The 23422-nt window shown below is 36.5% G+C and overlaps 1 protein-coding gene across 3 annotated transcripts in view; it reads right to left on the bottom strand.

Annotated features, from left to right (window-relative positions):
* PCSK5 (proprotein convertase subtilisin/kexin type 5) overlaps positions 1 to 23422 on the bottom strand; it is a 260279-nt gene that overhangs the window by 130691 nt on the left and 106166 nt on the right. For all 3 annotated transcript variants that reach the window (XM_062641593.1, XM_062641602.1, XM_062641612.1), the window contains exons 7-8: positions 20481 to 20653; positions 4877 to 5089 (exon numbers count right to left, since the gene is read on the bottom strand). In XM_062641593.1, the coding sequence (XP_062497577.1) occupies positions 4877 to 5089; positions 20481 to 20653 (386 nt within the window). The remainder of the gene's footprint in view (positions 1 to 4876; positions 5090 to 20480; positions 20654 to 23422) is intronic.

Genomic DNA, 23422 nt, shown 5'->3' with positions numbered 1-23422 from the left:
GGAGATTTTAAATTTAATAATAATCTTTCTATTTTTATTCTATTATTATTTTTCCCTTCAAACTTATCACAAGCTGTAAGCTTTTTGTGAAAAAATGTGAAGAAAATCTGACTCAAAAGAGGCAGCAGTCTAAACAAAAATGTGAGATACAATGCAATGAAAAGGATGTGTGGTACAATAATGAAAATAAATACACATCTTTATTCTAGATTCTTGTAGCATTTTACAGCAGTTGAAAAACTTTGTCCTCCAAATTTTCAGTTGTCTTTAGTTCGGTTCTTGGTTCAAACAAGATTCCTTTCCAAGCCAAATGAGGTTTGATAGTCTTCAGTTGCAATATATTTTAGTATACAAGTTGGAGAAGACAACAGTGATACTATCATCGCTTTCAAAATCAGACTATAAGCAAGACGGTCACAAAGGTGACAGCAAAGTCCCTGCTTCCATATGTGTGCATATTGAAGGACTGCTTAATATTCAGTTTGAACTGACCTCACAATTTCATGTAATTTCGCACTGGGCTGCACCATAACAGAAGCATTATGAGAGTTAACTGGTTTAAACACAACACAGAAAGCTACTGACTGCATCTACTGCACAGTGTTTTGCTTTGTCACTGAAGGTGTCTGGAGGGGAAACATGCTTGCCTTGCTTTAAATACCAAATAGCAAAACACCCTCAGGTAGGGTGTGTGTTTCAGAAATCAACTGATAACTGAAATGCAGGAAAAATAGTCTTGGAGAGAATATTTATGGTCTGCTATTCAAACATTTGAGATCAGTGCATCTTATCACACAGATAACATCAAAGTTGTTTTGCACAGAAGTAGTCAAGGGTAAATTAAATTCTGGTAAACGAAGGATCAACAGATTTGGGTTACTTCCCATGGCTCCTTAGTACACTTACGTTTTTACCATTTGCTGTGCAAAATGATACACTGTGTAGGAATAATCCGAAATTGGCACATGCAACTGAACTGCTCCCAAAAAAATGTCGGCTCTGATTAGTAAAAGCACTCACGGCTTACAAAATTGATGGATTTCAATTAAAATTTATTTTTACTTTTCTCCAGTAGCCTGTGTGAGATCTCCAATGGAGACATTGAGAATGTCTTTAAAGAGGCATTTTTTTTTTTAATAATGTTTATGTAAGATCTCTTCATTATTTCCCTAATTATGAGATAATATATGTTTATGCTATATATAATAATTAATCTCTGCTTTGTAAAGTATACCTTTCAAAAATCTTACAGTAAAGTAAAAAACTACGTATTAGCACAGTGCACAAATTCTGGAAGTGATAGGTACTATACTTCAGTAAAACAAAAAAATGTTTCAGAAGGAAGTCTCTAACAATAAAGGTGAGATCATCTCCACGTGTTTTTGATGCTAGTTTAAGTCATAAAGGAGTGACAAGTAAGAAATAAACAATCAAAATCAAATTAAGTCGCTGTTACTTTTTGGCATGTAACTTGGAACAAACTTCAGTAGCACATGAGAATCTGCAATACTGTAGTATAGAAATACCTACACCAATACCTATATATTGAAATAGTAATTCTGTATTCCATAAAAGCAGAATGTCCATGTTAATTGAAAAGAATGGAAGACAAAAAGACAATCATGAAGAAAACTACAGCTATCAAAAAACCAGAGGGATGCACAAAGGTTAAATCAGCTAACTAGAAAACTACAAATAAAGACTGAGAAGCATACAGGTATTTTAACAGATTTTTGTAAAAGTGAGCAAGGATATGCTGATCAACAAAAAAAAGTATTGACAGGTGAAAGAAGCAGTAACTAACTAGCTAACAATTAATAAATAAAAGTGAAGAAAAGACAAAGTGGATAGCAAGGAATAAAAATTAGAAGATAGAAGGTGCACAAAGGTGGTAAGGAAGGACAAAGGTGAAATGTTGAAGCTTACAAGAATAAGGTATAAAGATGTTTTATTTTGAAGTATATCAGAAGCAAAATAATCCCAAAGCAATATTGTTCTACTTGTCCAGAAATAATAGAATAGTTAATAACAGTGTACAGTAAATGGTTATTTCACTGAATGTTCCTTTTTGGAAAAAAAATTCAGAGCACAGAAAGATGATAAATCATCTTTTTATTTATAGCTATTTTAAATAGCAAGCTTAAATCAGAAAGTTTGGAAGCACCAAAGACTTTTACAAGAGCTGGAAAGGGAACATGTCAGACTGTACTGTTGATTTTAGCTAGTCTTTGAACACTGGAGAAGTTCCAGAAGACTGAAAGAAAACCCAAGCAGTGTCAATATTTTGAAAGGGTAAGCACCATTGTCCTAATAATTTCATCAATTTCCCAAGCTTTTATCTAGTGTAAAAGAATTTATACAAGATTTAAACTAACTATGAATACATTAATTAACTAGTATTATATTTATTGGTGGATAACATAAACTGCTGGAAAAGAGCTTGCCAAAGTACTGCAAATTATTTTTCTGGCCACCACTTTGTTTGAAAGTAGTATAATTAGGATTCTACAAGACACGTAATGTGATACTGAACATTAAATAAAATTATTTAAAAGATTAAAAGTTTACATGACAATATATAGGTTTAAAATAGAATAATTATGAGGTCTCAAAAGCTAAGCATATATAAGAAATCAGACACATACTTAGAAGCAGAGAAATTATGTATGTGCTTATAGCACAGATGAAACATGAGCCTCTAATTGGGCCTTATACAATTTGGTTCTTGGCCTTAGTATGACTTAAAGCTTTTATCAAAGACCTGGAAGAAAACACGAGAACCTTGAATGCTGTACTTAGAGAAACTTTGGAGAAAGAAGAAGTGATGATGAGGGCTGGCCTGGATAGAGTACTAAACCAGTAGACCAGGTGGTAAATGATTCAATAAAGAGCCCATAACTGTCTTTGTATCTGCCCTTGGGCCACTAATTCTGAAACAGAAGCAACAGCTCTAAGAGCGGACTGGACATCATACAATGATGAACACATTACATGGCTGTAAAGCTGGCAAGACTCAGGCTTAATGTATAAAGAAGGGGTAACTGAGTTGGCACTCAAGGATACACATTTTCTTGTGCATTTGGCACTGACACTGCTACTGCCTAGCGTGTGCAGTTTGGGTACTCCAAGCTCGTAAAATGGAAGAAAACATGCCTTTTACAGAATGATAGAAGCAGTTTACCTTCATCCATCAAAAGGGATTAACTGTTCAGGCTACATGGCCGGAGTGAAAGACATTAGACAACTAGAGTGCTTTTCATACTAGCAGTAAAATCTGTGACACAACCAAATGCCTAGAAATTGAAGCTAGAGGAGCTCAGATAGCAAACAAGAAGTTTTTTTAAAGCAATGGGTAATGAAAATCACCTGCCCTAAATTTAAGTGGATTTTCTGTCACTGGAAACTTTCTAAACAAGACTGATTGTCTTTACAAAAATTATTGTTGAGTTGACAGCAACTGCTGGATTTGAAGGACTCAGGGAGACCCACAGACTTACCTAAGCAAGAGGCCAGGCTGGCGAACAACAATCATGTCTGCTCACCTTATATTGTATTAGCCTCACTTAAACATGAAGTTAGCAAAAGTCTTTTAAAGGACAGTAGAGAGGATTTAATCACAGAAGTGAGGACTGCTGGGAGACACAGTAATTTATTTTCTTTATTATTATTTATCAGGGAGAACAAGAAACACGCCAAGAAGAGAGATAAGCTTTCAGTCAGGAGAAGCAAGTTAAGAACAGAAAAATTACTGGAACGGAGAAGTACCTCAGAACAAGTTTAAAACAAAAATTAGATTGTCTGAAAATAGGGACGAACTCAAGAAGGGATGGCCAGCATCCCAGAATCCTGAAGACAAGGCAGACAGTATTAAAAAAACAGAGCTGCAAGAATTTTTAACTGCTCACCATTGCCAAGAGAGGTATCTTCTAAGAACCAGAATGAAAGTGAAGTTAGATATGTGTTTACAGAAACATCTAGGGGAAAAAAAAAATCCCTAAATTTCTGATCAGGAAGAACATATGATCTGTAAGTTATACACTAGAATAAATAAGCAGGGAAGAGGACAATATTACAAACCTGATTAAACCTAGTAAAAGGGTTCAAAAGTTTAAAAGCAGTAATACCGAATATTGGAAAATACATTGAATTCACTTAATTTGAAAAAGCAGATATAGCAAACAAATACTAATGGTGTCAGAATTGTAACAATTTGTTAGCTTCCAGAGAAGATGAGAAGGTAATGGAAAATGGATGCTGGCTGTTTTGGAATGAGATGAGGAATAATACAGGAAAGGTAAGTTCTGAGCTCAATCTTGGTTACAATACATCAGCTAGGCAGCAATCTGAGTGATAATGGACTATCTTTGAATGTAAGAGAGGAGTGATGCTGGATCAAAATAAATCTGAAAAAAATATAGAGGCACATAGGAAAACTGATAATACCATGCATGTAAAATATGAAAAACATTGATAAATGGGTTAAAAACAAGAGGAGACTATATTCTCAGGCCTACCGATGGGCTACAAGATATCTGTAATGAAAGAAATCTGTTTTGGTGGCAGTGGCAATAGGATCTTTGAAAGTATCACTCAGAACTGGCAGCAACGAGGTGAGTGGAAAAACCTGCTACAAATATGGTGTACCTGCATTGCGTTAGGCTGCAACATGCAGAGGTACCCATGCTTGTTTCAAAGAGCAGTATGCTGGTCCCAACTGAGTAACACACTGGGGCTTAATGAACTTGCCCACATATGATCTTTTCCTGAAGCAATTCATTAATTAGTATAAATGAGTTGTCTTCCTCTCCGTTTCCCCAAAGTCATATGCCAACACAAACTCATATAAATTAAAAAAAAAAAAAAAATTAAACCATACAATTTTCCTGTCGTAGGATTCTCCACTGCTGTATGTTGTAGCTAGTGTGGATGCACATTCTTCCAGATACCATGGCTTCTTCCCACTTTCAGCTGTACTGCTTATAGAGATAGTATAGATGCTGTTGGTGTAGCCATCACAGGAACAGTGGTCACGACTTCTTCCACCATTTCCAGATGCCCAAACGAAGACTGAACCTAAGCCTCTTCGCCCCTGTATGGAAACAGCACAAAAGATTTGATTAATAATTCTTTTCCCCTTCATCTGCTTAACAAACAGGTCTTTTCCCCAAAAATGACATCTGATGAGAGAAAGAGAACAAAAGAAACTAGCTCACTATGAAGAACCTGAAATGAAAACAGCATTTAGAAGAGTTAAGACTCAGACATCAGAAAAATTCAGAAAATGAGTGGTATGAACACAGCTTTAGAAACAGCTTTAAGACAGTGTCTGTTTGTTGCTCTGCATCTATGCTATCCAGCCATACCAAGAAAGAGATGTTGAAGACTCAGAAGTATTAAAGTATCATACTGGGTTGGAAAAGGAAAAGAAATATCATACTTGACATTAAATCTCTTTGTAATGCATTACACCTTTTATTTATTAAGGTGCTCTCAGCTGTCTCTCCTTGGGTTGCCTTGTGGCACTAAGTGTAGTCTGGGTAACATTATACACTGTGAACCGGAACATTATTGTTTCACAGACACTGACAATCACAGAATCAGAGAATACCTGGTGGAAAGGGATCCAGATCATTTAGTCCAACCCATCTTGTCCATTATGAATGCTATATGCACAACACAATATATAAACAAAAATGGACAAAAAGAACAGATTCTTATAAATCTATCCTAATGAAGCACTAAAGCATTAGTTCAACATGACATTTTAAACATATTCTAGCTGGGAAAGTTACTTCAGCATATTCATAATTTCAAATGAGGACTTAAAATAGGTAATCTCACCTTGACTTTTTCTTAATGCACCAAAGTTTATATATAGTGTCCAAATGAATCAAAACATTTTTGGTGGTTCTAGTACTCTGAAACAGGCATTGATATGAAAACTGAAAATGATCAGTTACCGGTATTACTGATATACAGGAATTAAGAGTTACTGACATACAGGTAATTGGACTTTTCCTTATTTATATTTACATATTTCATGCCGGTGAATGAAATTAAGATTCATGCAACTATATGATCTGCATTAATTAGCAGCACTCTTTATCTGGAAGCATATTACAGGAAGCACTGTTCAGACAGAAAGGTTCACCAAAGAGCTAAATTTAACTTAGATTAAACCAAATTGTGCCACTGTTTCTGACATGACATCCTCTCCAAGCATGGGACGTCCCTCTCAGTTGTAATTATGTTAACAAAGAGTCTCATTTATACCTCATTTGCTTGCAACTCATCATGTATGTATGATAAATTAACGTTACAATACATAATACAACACTTTCTGCCCATGAATTAATTGCTTGGGTATGGGAGGAGTTTGTGTGTTTGTGGATTTTTTTTCTAAACAGACTGCAACTGTGTACCACATAAAATATAAAGACAGCTGCTGGACATCTACCAGGTCAACCTAAACAGTTAGCAATACAAAGATTCATTTAATCCAGATGCTCAGAGGGGTTTCACTAGGGCTTTTTGAGCTGAGCATAACTGCACGTACACCAACATAAGACAAAAAACCCTTCACAGTTCACAACCCAGGCTTGCATTTTCAAACACCAGTGAATTTCATTTTGTGAACTTTATAAAAGCATACTACCTGGAGAGACTCTTCTCTTCAGCATCGTAAGTTAAATATCAGATTCTCCCAGCTAGTGTTCATATAAGGTTATGTCCTCAAAATGCAACTTTTCATTAAAAAAACATTTCAAGCAGAGAAAAAAAATCCAAGGGTGCCAAGTTAAATGTATTATGATATCCACATTCTCCAGAGAAAATCAGTCTGACCAGCTGGGAAGTATAAATATTTGAACTTCTTTTACTTCCTTTAGTTGATCTTAGCTACTACACGAACAAAAAGACGCAAAATAGTAACATTTCTTTTTGTTTTAAAGACAGCCTATATGAAGCGTTAAAAGTCTCCTTCCCCACTTTACGAACTCTCACCAAATCAAACCCCCCTTTCTGTCTGGGGTTCTTGTCCTGCCTGCTTTTCTTAGCCAGCAGGGCCTGATTCGGAGCTTCCCAAAGTCAGTGGTTTCGGATGGGTTTTGCAATTTCATGGAGCTGGAACTGGTCTATGAACCAATTTTCTTTCATTCTATCATCCGGTTATGTCCCTTTGAAGAACTTTACTTCTTACCCATCATTCTGAAAACATATGATGAGAGAGATTAATGGAAGGGTAAATGGAAAGACTATTTCATGCCTATTCACTGATTTATTATCTCAGCACGTAAGGGAGACAGAAATTAGAGCCCTCTCCTATGTTGTGGGGAATGGGATGGAGGATCACTCAAAAGATATGCTGATTCACTACTTTCTGATGTGCTCCTGTTTGACTTTTACCGGTTTTGGTTTGGCTTCATCCTATCATCTCTTTCAGTTAGATCATGTTTCCCAGCAGGGTTCTATTATTTGCTTTCATCAGCTGTCTCCTCAATGGTCATTTTTGGCTTGTCTATCAATTCTGACATCTGTTTGAGAGTCATGTACAGATTCCTGTCCTACATTGTCTCTTCTCTTTCCTATACATACACTGATACCCCAACTGTGTTAGGCAGGCAGAATACACAGAAAAAAGTGTATCATAGAGACGCACTTCAACATCCAGAACATGTCAAAATATTCCACTGAAACCTCTTTTTGATGAATTTTCACAAGTATCTGCTATCTGGAGAATTTTACATTTTTCTTCCTCATATGTGTTTCTCAAAAGCACATTATATTACTACATTTGTCCAAATCGATACCCCATGGGAAATTTGGAATAATTTACCAATCCAGCCACAAGAGAAGAAACAAGAATTCAGAATAATCAAACCAGAGATCCAAGGAGGAGGAAAATGGAATCTAACTATTAATATTTTATCTAAAAGTCCATCTTCCAGTTTTTAAAAAACAGTTTTGTAAAAAAAAAACAACAAAAAACTCTCAAAACCATATGCATACAGGAAAATATCCCATCAGTAACAGTCCATCTGTCATTTTTCTGTTGTCATCATCAGCTGGGTTTGTCTATACACAGTAGAATAAGATGATTTGTTCCACTCATGAAATGAAAACCCTTTCGCAGCAGGGTAGGACTGTAGTTTTTGTAAATTTTGCAGGGGTAACCCTTGAATTATTAGCTTCTCTGCAGATACACTGTGTCCATATTCCTTTATATGCATACTTATGCTGCTGAAATAATAATGAAAAATGAGCTGCAAAAACAGATATGTGAATCCATTTTTGGGCACAAAATGTAGTCATGATGAAAACATGCCAATCAATGTTACAAATTCTGCAACGTAGTATTTAAATATAATAAACACCGATTCATATTTTAATGATAATGACAGGGCTTTAAAAATAACAGCCGTTTGCACCCAACTATTCCCTTCTATGCTGTTTTTTCTAAACACTGGTAACAAATATTTCTTCAAAACTAATGTCTCTTGAAAATATGTGAAGTATCAACATCTCTGTTACTGCAATAAAAACATAAGCACCAGGTGTACTGACTAACGGAAAACAGTATTTTCTAATATACAGAGAAAGAATCTCCTTTCCCCTAACACACTGCAACACTGCACATTTAACAACTCAGCATTTCACAGAAAACAACTGCATTACCTTCAGTCTGGAAAACATGCTGAAGATCTTGCTCCTAGAAGCTTTTTGGCAAAGCAAATGGCAGCCTTAAAAAAAATAAATGGAATAAGCAAACCTCCAAACTAATTTCAACCTGACTAAAACAATGTGTCAAGTAAGTAAGTTCTGGTTTACATTTACTGCCTATTGTTAAACTACCATTTGATTTCCTCTTTCTCCCTGTTTCCAAACACTCGGCTTTAATTCAATAGACCCTGTCATGCTCAGGAAATTATAAACTTACAAGCAACTATACCAAACAAGTTAATTAGAGCAACAGCATCAGCTGTCCTACTGTATGTGAATGCCATTCCCAATCGGTCTCCTTTAAATACATACGGTTAAATAACATTTGGACTGTGTTACAAAGTTAAGATAAACACACATGCAAGCCACTCTGTAGCTTTTACTGTTTGTCTAAATCTATCATCTGTCATCTGCCAGATGCCCAAGGGTGTCAAGATGAAAAGTCAATCCTTGAGCTGTCGAAGAAGCCATGTGTAATTTATTAATCAAATGCAAAGGTGTATTTACAAACCATATGGGTACAACTTGAGTAAAATTTAAAAGAATTAGTGAACTACAGCAGAGGCACAGACCAGGGTGGAATGGTGTGCCACAAAGTACGTTCAGCGCTTGTCCTATGATGTTAAAAATGCATTACCTCTCCCTCTAGGTTCAGTGCTGTTTCTGATCTTCCATTTGCAATGATAGCTACGGACTCATTCTTATAAACTCTGCAAGGTGTCCGTAACTGCACTTGTGGTTGTCAGCGCACATTTCAGACCATTATGAAATGTTCTCCATTTGTTTTGTCTACTTTCTTAAATTGCATAAATCAATTACAAAAATAATCAAGTGCTCCATTATGGAAAAGATAAAGTCTTTCACTGACAGCTAAGACCTGCTATCAGCCTAGTCACAGTCCAATTTCCTAGCACATTTTCTGGGCAAAGCCAGTGTGCTCAACAGAGAGCTGATCTTGAACGAAATGGTCGCAGGTCATTGACAAAAAGGCCTCAAGGCAGAAACTGCACCTGTAAAAGCACAGCACAAGAATGTGGGGGCATTCCCATTTATTTTTTGCTAATGCCTCCTTTTCCTTGGTCAGCAAGTTGCAACTAGGGTAAGTGATATGAAAGCTCTTTTTTTTTTTCCTCAGTTCAACAGCACAGAAAGGTTAGTCTGCCAAGAACCTGAGCCAGCATGAACATGTTCGTAATGACATCTGCAGAATTTCCTAACATTACGAAAAGAACATCCCCCGCTGCAAGTGTGTGTGCTTGTGTATATGTGTGTGCATACAAATAAGCCACATCTTTATGAGTGAATGCTCAAGCAGTACATGCAGGAACCATTATAAGGTAGAGGTCTTCACACATTCATCTAAGGACAACCAGCAGCTCCACATACTTTCAACTTGCTTCCAGCACACTTATATCTGATAAAAACAGTTTCCATTTATGAGTTGTATTTTGAGACAGTGAAGTAAGATTTATTCACATTATTTTACAAAGTCTAGAGTGAACATTCATCCACTGTTTACAAGTCAAGATGCCGTAATTCAGCCTGTGAATCCTAATGATTTCATGCCCAGGAATCAAGGGCTCCACTAACCCTCTCTGCCTATGGGGCAAGTTGTTGTCTCTACAGAAGTGGGAAAATTTACTAAGGCAGAGGGAAAAAATGTAAAGCAGCAGGAAAGGCAAAACCACTGACCTGAGTAATCAGAGTTAGAGGGGTTGCAGCCAGGGAGAGGTAATTTGCCACCAATATGCTGGAAATCACACACCCATGAGCAGAAAGCAAATAATGAAAATTTAAAATGGAGAGAGAAGGAGGGACACTATCCATACCGAGAACCTAAATGTTTAATTTCCTCTATTCTCCCCTATACTGTTCTAAAATTACTTCATGCTTCCAAGAAGAAAAAATACTGTCAGGAAGTGAAACTCATCCTGATGTGGAAGCTGAAAAAAGACCTTAAAAGCTAATTTCTGAAGAGGAAATAACTGAATGTGTGGAACAGAGTACTCTGGAGACCTAAAAAAACCCTACTATGCAGGCATGATTTTGAGTGTGCAGCACTCCACAACCACTGTAGGGCCAGGCACCAAGGATCACAGCACCCTAACAGACGCACATGTGAGAGGTGGCATCCTTTTGCTGCCAGTTTCATTGATCTCAGAGCTTCCCGGGAGCTGGATGCTACTGCCCTGTATGGAGTTGCAGTGCTGCCAGTCTGCTGACTGGCAGCATTCCGCTTTTGAGAAGCAGCGTCTCCCAGCTCCTGCTGAGTTTTACCAGTTCACTTAACCTCTAATCTGGGAATGTAAAATAGTCAGGCACGCAACCCTTTGAAGACTCTTCTGTAGACTGCACAACACTCTCACTTGAAAGCAGGCATCTCCAAAACAGATAACATTAGAGTCCAACCCAGCAATTCTGAAGTGCTATCAGAAGACAGCCAAACAGATTATTTATTACTAAAACAGCCTCCTTGGGTATTAAAAGCAAAAACTCATGAACAAAAGGAGAAATTTCTGAGGCTATTAATTCTATTGAGGTATCCATACTCTTAGAAAAAATCACATTTGAGCATCATTAAAAATGTGCATCAATTATATATATATGAAGCAATTAGTAATAAAGCTAACAGCTATACATAAATGAAGATGCATGTTTGAGGGAATGTCTAAAAATTGAGTCCTGTGTGTTTATAATAGTAGTCATGGTTTTACTCTCAGGAAAACTATGAAGTCAAGGAATTACTTCCTACTGCTGGAACAGGCATACACACAATACATATTCAACACAAAAATCTGTCACTGCTTACAGAAGCAACAATTATATTGTTGAAAAGGCAAGTTGTTACTAATAAAGTTAAGCTCTTTGGCTACTTAGAACCAGCTTCTTAGAAAGACAAAATAATTAAACATGACAAAAAGAAGGAAAATGTATTCTACTAGCTCAGAGGATATGATACCTTTAAACTACCAAAGCACGAAAACATTTCAATGTGTGCATAAAAAAAAACCTTTTTTGAATAACCACAAGCACCCATGCATTAACACAATAATTATCAGGATACATCAATGGAACAATTCAACATGCATCCTTGCATGTGGCGTATTTTTTATTTTACTCTTCACTAGAACAACAGCTTAAACAGCTCCAAGATATTCCCTGCAGAGCTATAATTACTGCTTAAAGTGCAACCAAAAGAAGTGTTGGCTGAAACCTGAAATCTGAACATGTGCAATACAAGAATTAATTTCCCATTTTTCCTAAACAAAAAAGAACCAGCTACAGAGCTGTACGAACTGCAGTTCTGGTTAAGGCTGTCTTTCCATTTTATCATTACTATTGTTGCTGTTTATGATATTGTAACTGGGATAAACCAAGCTGAACATTATAGACACCTGTTACAAAAAAAAAAAAGCAGGGTTTTTCAAAATTCCTGTTGCACGAAGAGCTTTTAGTTAATGACAGGTGAAACTGAAACAACGTTTTAAGTGTGTGTAAAATCACTCTGCCAAGGTTTTGTGCCTCAAACTTATGTTAAATTCTACGCAAAAAAACTCTTGACACCAAACTTCCAGCTGTTTGCTTTTCAGAAATCTATTTTTTCACAACACACAGAAATACATAGATTCTGCTATTGTTCAAGTATATGAGCAAAATGGATATGTGATTTGCTCAAAGTAAACAGCTTCATCTTTTAAAAATACACTCTCTTAAAAGTACGTATTTAAGTGTATGGAAAGAGGCCCATGTGCCAATGCTGCTTTACAGTATTGGCTTTCCAAATTAAATTTCCCTACAATAAAAATGGTATGGGTTTTTATATTCAAATGTATCACCTGTTTCAGCCTGGGCACCCAAAACTGGAGGCCATTTTTGACAAGAAGTCCAAAAGCAGTAATGCTATTCTGGCTTGTTACAACAGTTTCCATATATGTGTGAGATTGGATGAGGTAACTAAACAGTTTTGGTTTCCAGTACACTTTGTGACATTGTAAGGAAACTGGACATTTTGAGGTATATTTTTCTGTAACTCTCATTCCAAATTTTCCTGCCTTTTAGGATTTGTATGTTCCATTGAATGTAATGTAATAACATTTCTGGTATACTTTTCTTTTCTGCCTTTTTTTTTTTTTTGTACTGCACATTGACTCTCTGTAGAAAAGCTCAAGTTTTCACAGAAAGCAGAGGAGAGAAATTTTAAGGTTAGCTTTGTATCTGTATTTCTGAAAGAAAATAAAGGGCATAGTATTGAAGTTCATCCAGGAATCACTGAGCCTAAAGTCTATTTCATTTACTGGAAAGCAATACCCCTAATTCTATTTTGAATACTGAAAGTTGCTAACTATGTGCAAATAGTAGAGCAAAGAATTATTATGAGCTTAATGACGTGTCAAGGTTGTCACTTAACCTTATTTTTACCGGTCAATCTCAGTCTGGAGAAAAAAGAAATCCTATCAAGTATAAACCACATCTACAGAGTCATTAAGGCATCCTGAGATATGAGTATCAGCCAAATGCAAGATAGTAAGACCTAGAAATGCAGCTCCTTGGATTAGTAAAGAGGATGAATATGAACATATACAGGGAATAGAGAAATAGTACTACTCATACACAGAGAAGGCTACAACTTCCGTGCTCAATTCTCCCATCAAGACCTGAAAAAATGATGCAGGAAACACAAAGTGTTTCAGAAAGAACTACAGGAATGAACTGTGGTTTGGAAATTCTGACTAACAAAAGGAAACTGAATATACAAACCATTAGTGTTAAGTCTGTAGAACAGATTTTGAAGAACAGAGTAAGGGGCACCAGCATTAATGGAAACATACACTTTAGCATTCTAGCTGAATCTGCTAAGTTTTTCTCTGATAACTTATTTCACGCATAGAAATGTACCAGAAACCATCTGTCTGTTTCCTGCAAAACACGTGCTCAACCCTCCAAGAAATCAGTAACGAAAATAAAAATCCCCAAAGGTTACTATAACAGTAATTTGCCTGTGGAAATGGTTGCACCAGGGATGATGTGGACTGTGATGAAGAAACATGGGGGGTTAAGGAAGTCCTAAGTGTTTTAAGGATGAGCTGGGGAAAAAAAGTTATCAGGAGATTTTGACATAAAAAGAAAAACTTGTTAGTGAATCTAGTAATTATGATCACCTGAATTAAAGAACAGAATTCAGGCTCGAAGATGTGGAGAAGCACCACTGATGAGCAAGGAGATTGACAGCCTTGTTTTTGAGCGTCTAGAGTGTGGCTTGTTTATCTTATCAAAATGAAGTCTGAGAGGGGACTGTGTTCTATAAATATGTCAGAAATAAAAATGGAAGGAGAAAAGGTATTTAAGCAGAAGCACAATTTTGGTCCAGGAACAAATGGTCAGAAAAAGCGCACAAGTAAACCTGGCTGTAACTTAGAAGAAAGTCTCTAACCAACAGATTAGTGATGGCTGTGAAACTGTCTCCCAACAGAAACAAAGAGGAAAAATTTTCTCATTCATTCTAGAATAGAAATTGATGAACGTATTTATAGGTCATGATGCCTGTAATAGTAGAGAACTGTACTGGATGACCTACATGGTCATTTCCTGTCTTATGTCCCTATGTTCCAATTTAATTTATCTCAGAAATCACTTGGCCAGAATCTGTAACTACTTACATGTGGAGATTTCTAACACTGTAAGATGCACTGAAGTATAGCAGAAAAGACATTTTACAAAGGAAAGGAAACTTGGAAATTTATATAAGCAACAAGCTAAGTGTTTTTAATAGTGAAGGTTAGTGACCTGCACAGACATTGACATAACAGGTTTCATCTTTTGGCTCTTTCCAAAAGATGTACAGAAATCAGAAAATAATAGATGGATCAAGAAAACAGGGATATTGATGCCCTGATAATTGGATGAAATTTTGCTGATCTGGCTTACTATGAAGGCCATGACTTGACAATTGCCTTTTGTGGTGTTAAAACTACGAACACTGTTTAAAACCAATGGTGCTCATGTTAAAATGACATTATGACTTTTCCATTCTGGCACATAGTTAGCACTCACCTCTAGCACAGAGCCACCAAAGTTTAACTCAGTATGCTGAAGTAACTATAAAATCACATGTTCAGATATTACGTCATAGATGCAATAGGGATACACTGTAGATATGCAAATCAAATAACAGATAAATGTCAGAACCTAACATTAGGTTACATCAGCATACTGGAAGTTGTGTCTTCTGAGACCTTCCCCAAGCATAGCACTAATTCTTCTGATTGATCTTCAACAAGTAGCTTTTGGCCAACTAATTATAAATGTGCAGGAGGTCTTGTGCACGCCAAAGGTATCTACATATGATCTGTATAAATGACAGCCACATTAGAAGTTATTTTGACATGTGATTGCAAGTCTTTTTGTGGTAACTTCTGTCTTTGATTTTTGTAATGCAGTACAACTCCCTGGCAAAACAGAAGAGACTAACTCCTCTTTGTGGAGGCAACACACCCTACACGCAATGATGCAGAGAGTTGATGACAGGACAAGTAAATTTAATAGAAACATCTCTGGTATACCATAGCAAATCTTTGCCTGGATACTTGCAAATTATGAACTCTCTTCCACTTTTGGAGTAGAAGCACATAGAAGCAGTAATAATAATGACAACGATGATGATGTGAAATACTTTTCTTTCTTTTCTCCTTTCCCTTTTCTTCTCTATTTCTTCCTTTCCTTTTTCTTCCTATCCCTTTTCTTCCCTTGCCTTTCTCTCTCCTGTATGTACATAAGAGACTTCTGTGGTAGGAGTGCCTTCTGCTCCCAGCAAACACATTGAATACACAACCTGCAGCTGGTGAAGTGAGGGAGACGAGAAGGGGTAGTGATGATCTGAGGTGCCACGCTGAGTTCTCACAAAAGGTTCAGCCACACAGCATCTGATCATTAATGTCCATCAAATATTTTGGCTTGTGTTCAGCTTGCTAAGCAGAATGGTGTCATGGCAGTAAGATAAAGGTCTCTGTGCCAAAAGGCTCCCTGCCTCTCCAGCCTCTTAGGCTATACTGAGGATGACCTGCCCTGCAACTGATTAGGACTACCTTATGGGTACTGCAAAACAAACAACATAGACCATGCAGTTCGTGAGACGTTTGGAGAGGTGAGATAACCAGCTCTTTGAAAACCTGCAATGTAAAATATCAACAGGGGTCACATATCCAGAAACTTGACTATTAGGTCTTTGACAATCAGCAGTGAGAGAACAAGTCATGGTATCTGAAATTCATTACTCTCCAAATGAAGTTGAGACTCATCCCAGAATAACAGGCTTATTTATATGAAGAGAAATGAACTAGACTGAATGCTGTATCACAGAGCCATGAATCAGGAAGCCTAAGTCTTTAAGCACAAGTGCTTATAGCATTGTGCTTATAAACTGTGAAATACAGACACTCATCTGAAAATCTAATGGTACTTTGGTTTTATCTTTCTGAATCAAAGAAAGGCTTTTGTGTTCTCCCTTTTGTCCCAGACTCAACACAGGCTTATTACAGGATTTGGCCACAACCATGTTTTCCAATTCTGTCTGTTTGTTCTTGAACAAAGCGTGAAATGTGACATTGCATACCTAATCTTCTCTTGAATATGTTACTTTTGGATATGCTGCCCTTAATCTGATTTTTTTCAGGCAAGTTCTGTGTGATTGTAATGGAATTTTACACCCTTATTACTACACTATTTCCAAGAAAAGTACCTTGTCAAATGGAAGCATGATATAAAGGGAGCTTTTATATTTGCATAGAAATTGTTTGACAGCAAAGTCTACAAGGTTTCTCCTTGAATTCAAGTTGCAAGTTTAATAGAATTAAACAAAATACCCTAAAGATGACAGAAAATCATGGTACTTGAGAAAGGTTTAAAAATTAGTTTCCTCTTCTTTACCTTGATCCTGGGCAGAATTTTTAAAGCATATTTAACTTGTGGGTTAGGTTGTCTTTTCATAAACTCAGTTATTACTCAGTATCCTTTCTTTACATAGATTTGTTTATTTCAATTCATGGCATGTGCTGTCTCTGTGGGACCTTACAGAAAAACTGTACAGTCATTTATCTTTGTTATTTTCTGCAGGATTTGGAATGAGTAATCATATTAGTTCAGCAGACTTAAAAATAATAACAGTTCTAAAACACCCTGCAAGAGCTGTTAATTGGAATAATATATACTAAAGATAAACCAGGCATTATTTTCATGGATTCCAGTCTCTCAGCAAACTGAACAAGATACTGTGGCTCTTGCATCCATTTCATTTTTACTTCATGAGTATAATAAAAAGGAATAATTCAGTTAAATTATATTCTAATCAAAGTACCACCTTTGATTCTCCTAATTAAATAAGCTGAGCACAATTTCTTTCTCTGATTCTTTTTAAAAATCTTTACCTTTTACTTTGCTCTCCTATTTTTAAAAAATAATATCCAGCTGCATGTACATATGCACAAAATAGAAGAATATAAATCTTGAACCTTTGTGTAGATCTCAATGAGATGCCAATTTTTTTTGTACTATTGTGACTTCAGTTTACATCACAGATGCTATATTAGATGTAATACTGTAGTTGTTCAGTTAGATATTTCTATAAAAGGAAGGTCAAGATCTGTTAACAATGTAATAAGCATTTTTGTCTGCCTATTATTATTTGCACAACTACTGTGACTGCTTGGAGAAATCTATGTTTGACTAAGTATCTAGTCATTATCTTGCACAATGACCTGATTTTAAGGTATATTTTGGCACAGAGATAATTCATATTTTCTTCTACAGCCTCATCTTTTAAAATGACACATCTTATGACAGTGTAAGGAAATATAGAAAAAGTACCTTTCCCTGAAAGAAGAACAGGTTCATCTTAAAGTAATTTTTTGGTCTGGAAACTAAGTCTATTAAGGAAGGTGATAATTGAGACATTCATTTACAATCCTTCAATCCATATTACATTTTGAAGAATAAAAATTAGAGATTAAACTTAAACATTCTGTATTTCTTATCAGTATGATTTTATGTAGGTTTTAAGGAAAACTTTTATTTTCTTAGTACACGTGAGAAAGCTTTGTTAGTCAGAGCCCGATAAAATTTCCAATTATATGGAAATATTTAGATCTATTCAACTCTGCATGTGTAACTTTGGCAGAACAAATAGTAAAATGGAATAGAAGTTAACTGCAAAAAAAAAAAAAATTTACTTCCATCAAATATGACTTCTAGTATTTTTCAAAAAAAATATACCAAACTTTTTCTGCATTGTTATCAGAAAAAAGACCACCTCAGAATTTCAAAATTAAATACGATGTTTCCTCCATATACTGGTACTTACTAAAGCCATAGAACAAGGTTCTGGTAAAATGGAATTCATCTGGGTTCTGTAGGGTATCCTCTCATATTACAGCTATAATAACAACAAGGGAACAATAATGCTTGTAGGCAAGACCCATACTCTTGGCAAATTATTCCACATTCTTGGTTGATTCTGGATTTATTCCCAGTTTGAGATTACAATGAGGAAATGGCTGAGTTCTTCTGGTACAGAAATTTGGGCTGAACTTTCCATGAGTGTCTTACCTACATGAAATATTACATTTAAACTAACACATACAGACATTTAAACATAAAACTTTTTTTTTCTTGAAATTCCTCTGCATTCTGCAGTTACATTAGGGTCCCCTTCATCACTTTATTATTTTTCTTCTCTGTGGTCACTGTTAAACAGTAGTAAACACTAGTTGGGTGATAGGAGATGCTGATATTCCATCTGAAAGAAGGAGTGATGATGTATGGGAAGCAGTAAAGGAGATGCATTTGGCCTTCTACTTCTATATTGTTCTAAGAGAACTTCAATAACTACCATAATAATCATTACTAAATACAGCAGTGTTCTCTGGGGCAGAATCTATCAATGTTCTTATAAATGTATTTAAGTGCTAAGAAAGACATTGGAATTTCTAACCTGGTAAAGTTCAGTACATGCTTGAGTATTTTGTTACAGAAGGCTTCACCTACTACATAATGTACAAGAAGCAAAAGCATACACCTGCAGCTCCACGCCAACTGGTTACCATATGACCAAGTGAAAAGAAGGCAGTGGTCCACGGCTGTGTGGTTAGTAAAGCATTCATAGAACTGAGTTTGAGAGACATGTCTTTAACACCACGTAGCATTGAATGCACACAGTCCCTGTTGTTATTTTAGTGTTTCAGTAATTGTTCCTCATGATTTCATACTGCTAGGTAGTTGAGCATGTATTATTATTCACATTTCAGGACAGAAGGCCAGGGTGAGAGTAAGAAATTCATGTGACTTACCAAGAGAACCAAAATAAACCAGGGATGTAGCTGTGAATAGATGTGAACTCCCACCTCCTAGGCTTCTGCTGCTAGGCAATGTTTATGGTGATACTGGGTATCAATTTTATGATGCATTTATTTACAACTTACAATTAAGTATACTGTAATCATGTGAAAGGCTATACTGTGCATACAGACTGTCAGCCTGACCAGGTGGTCTTGTAACTCTGCTATCACTCTGCACCTATTGTTCCTGTTTGCTTCTGATGATACACCTTACATTAATATAGTCTCTCAGTGTCAGACACTGTCTTCTACACACAGCACAGATCTTCCAGGCTGAATGTTGCCAAAATCAGTCTTGGCATGCCTGGTTAAAACACTGATTTCAACAATATCTGCATTTTCCCTTGCTGAACAGTGTTACCATGTTCCAGAAACGATGTTCTGGGTCCACTTTGGTCCAACAGTTTCAGTTTCTTTAAACATTTTTTTTAATAAATCTCATCTTTTCTGACGCAGGAGCCACCCACCACTGAACCAGCAAGTCTTTTGCCGCATTCAAAATAATGCTCAGACCTTCAAATGCAAAGCTTTAAAATCCTTTCCACCAGTTCTACACAGCGGAAAAAGGTGTGATCACTGAAAGATGAGGAATTCCCTGAGCTATTTAGCAGGCAGGAGGGTAAAAGGAAGAACTAAAAACTGGCCTCTGACATCAAAAGCTCCTCTAACTAATCATTTCCATCCATGGTCTTATTTGTTTGACAGTAACTTATTAAAGAAAAATAAAAAGGTCTTAGATTTTGTCATATAGGGGCATTTGGGATTTTGTGTGTTGTATTACTGAAGATCTCTGGGCTACACCACAGAGAAAATGTGATAGCCCAAACTTGTAGAGAAATGTATATATAAGTTATAAATAGGTTGTAAGTTCTGAGAAAGAACAGACATAAATGCTGAAAAAAACATGGGTGTAGACTGTTTAGCCCCAACTCCCTATTAAAATTATCAAACTTCCATTAAGAAGTCAAGCAAAACAAAGCAATGATAGAAAGGAAGAAAGAGGCGAAAACAGTTAAGGCTTTTGCTTTTAAATTTCACTGCAATTCAGATTTGATGACTTGGCACTGCTGTGCAAAATAGCAGTTTTCAGTCTTATTTCTTCTTGCAGAGTTACATCATCACCTCAGAGCAGTTTTAAAGGACACTGAGGATGCTGTATCCCAGCTGAAAATGAACAGAGCTGATACTTCAGGAAGGACTGACCATCAGGTCACTATAAAAGAAAAATGTATTTTTAGTTTTACACAAAGAAAGCTTTTCTTTCCTTCAGAATGTTCTCCTCTTCCCCTTGCTTTGTACTAGCACATACCAGGCACATGTCCCCTTACGCTTGCACACAAAAGCAGATCCAGGAAATACACTTTGATGCCAACCTACCATTCTGATGCCATTCTCAAAGGCCTGACGTGCTAGAGATGCAGGTCCATCCACAGTCTTACCGTCGTCATCAGGCCCCCAGCTGGCACTGTAGATGTGGATATGCTGGGGATTAAGGCTCAGAGACTTTGCTTCTACCATGTCTGTCACATCTCCATCCAGCATCCGTACACCTTCAGAATGAAAGACACAATGAACAGGACCAACCAACTGAAAATACTTCTTTGGTTTGTTTTTTCTTCCCTAGTGAAAATTGGTAAGACATTGGACTGAATGATCACAGGAATTTAAACTGCCATTTAAAAAAAACCCAAAACCTCTTTGGGTATGAGCTTTTCCAATAAAAAAAGTCTCTAGATGAAAAAAACAAAAAGCAATATTTTGGTGTTTCTTCGAGTTTTAAAAAACATCCATGAGTCATTTATCCACTATACAGCCTTTGAACTCCAGCAACAAAGTTTCATGCTAGAGAAAATTTAAAAAAGAAGATAATATATGATTTTCTTTTTCCTTTTATACCGCAGTGAAACTGCAGCACTTACTTTGAGTCATTCATAGTCCTTCATACGTTGACAGATGTAATAAAAGGATTACTCTTCCCCAAAGAAGAAACTGGGAAAAAACTCATGTGTACAGGGAAATTACCACATACAGTAGCAAGACAATTAGAGGAAGTTACAGCAACTACCCTATACATAACATTATTCAACCTGAAACTATATTCTGAACATCCTCCTCTGTGTAGAATTTTTTGTAAGGTGTAATTTGAAATTCTTGTGTTAAAAGAATCCATTCATGTGGGTTTTGACAAGTCAATGTGCCAGCCCTTCTAAAGTGAGTGCCCACATGATGTTTTAAGATCACTAGATTGAATAAGGTACTCTTAAATCTGGAAACAAATTAAATCTTGAAGTTGTTTCTTTTGACTAACTGTAAGATTTTGACTGAAGTTAATTCTTACTGAGAAAAACACCAATGCCAGCTTTAACCTAAACAAGAAAAAGAAACCACATATAGCTAACATAAAATTTTATCAAAGGGGTGTTAAATATTAAATAATAATTAGCATGTAACTGTATGATAGTACAGAGAATGACTGGTTCCACAAATAACAAGTTTGACACTTTTTCCATTTTAAGAAGCCACTGCTATTTATAAGCCAAATTTACATATTTTTAATTACAGACACATTTTATTTTGCTCATGAGCTCAGGCTGAAGTAACTTGAATGTTTACCAAGGCCTTAATTTCCAATTAACAAAAGGCAGAGGGGACTTTTGTGGATAGAGGGTCCTTTTTTTTCTTACTCTAATTGACTCACAAATGAAAAGTGATCGTATTTCTACGATCAAGCTGACCATGTTTTGCGAGATAATAAACTTTTACAAACAGTGATCTCATTATGAATTTTTATAAAAAGGACATTAAACCAGCTCTGGGGTTCTCTAGTTTTATTTTTCTTCCTCAGAATAATCTCAGAAAATTAATGATGGGTGGAAGTTGTGTTCTCAATTTCTTTCAAGTACACTAAAATATTATCTAGTTCTGAAAAAAGACAATAAAATGTACACTGCTTTTGAAAGAAGGAAAATAAAGCTTTCCTGTATGTCTCTGTTACTGTGTAGCAAGCCTAAATAATAGTACATGCACCTGGTGAACAGTAACTCCAAATTCTGCCATGGGCACCTGAAGTAATTCACACCAAGGGTTTTTTGCTAATGGTGAAGTGGTCAAATCTAAAGCAACATGGAAAAGGCTGTGACTCAGGTGTTGCTCTCTGTGGCCAACAACTGACAGATACGCTTCCAGGGTGACTCTGAAGATCAGACATCTCATTGGCTATTCAAAACAAAAATAATCCCTTCCCTTCCCTTCCCTTCCCTTCCCTTCCCTTCCCTTCCCTTCCCTTCCCTTCCCTTCCCTTCCCTTCCCTTCCCTTCCCTTCCCTTCCCTTCCCTTCCCTTCCCTTCCCTTCCCTTCCCTCCCCTCCCCTCCCCTCCCCTTCCCTCTTTCCTGCCTTCCTTGTCTTGCCTGTCTGCCCTCCTTCCTTCTTGTCTTTCTTGCCCACCTGCCTGCCTTTTCATTTTTTTCCCAGATATCAGGAATAGTTAATTTTGCTGATCACAAAATCTCCAAACTGCATTTGGCATGTGGTGGTAGTGCAAAAAAGCTGTCCAGAAGGCAATTAACAGACTGAATTTGCAGATTGTTCCACCTAAGACTTTAAAGCCCTGTAAACTTTTTCCAACATTTGCAGTAATTGCCAAAATGTGTCATTTTGGTCAGAACAAACTTTCAATGGATTACAGGAAATGTGCAGAACTGACCTGAAAGCAAGTTTTCTTTTAAAATGTTTGTTTTTAATCAGCATCTGACTTAAAGAAACATCTGAACTAATTCCTTGTCAGCTGAAGACAAGCTACATCTGTTGTGCCATAATTCAGTGTAACCGTTTTCCTGTCAGGACTTGATCCCAGCCAAGTAACTAAACTCTCAAATCCCTGCAGATGCTTTGCAACTTCCACAATCAGTTTGCAACAATAACACCACACTGATAATCCTGTCCTATAAAAGGTCTCACAACCTCTCTAGGTGGTAATTTGCTATGTGTAATTACTGCAGAGAGTCACATTAAGAAAAAGAGCCACCCCTTTGATGCACTAGTTTGTCTTTCAGTGAAAGGGCCAGTAGCTCAGCTAAGCACAAACTGCAGGCACAGTGCGTTTTTTTTTTTTTTTAAGAAACATGTCACAACATGTAAAAGAACTGAAGGTCCAGACTGAAATTTTACTCAAATTCTCTTATCTGCAGATTACATCTCCATTTACACTGTTGTAAGGGAAGGCTCAGACTTTCTAAGAATATTAGTTCTGACTTATTTGAGGTCAGAGGTTCTAATAGGTGGAAATGAGACAAGAAGTGCAAACACATGTAGAAAAAAG

Source organism: Pezoporus occidentalis, unplaced genomic scaffold (assembly GCF_034315485.1).
Source record: "Pezoporus occidentalis ecotype Australia unplaced genomic scaffold, CSIRO_AGI_Poc_V1 ctg117, whole genome shotgun sequence".
NCBI classification, from domain to species: Eukaryota; Metazoa; Chordata; class Aves; order Psittaciformes; family Psittacidae; genus Pezoporus; species Pezoporus occidentalis.
The sequence above is the reverse complement of the archived record's forward strand: the minus strand, read 5'-3'. Positions and strand labels throughout refer to the sequence as shown.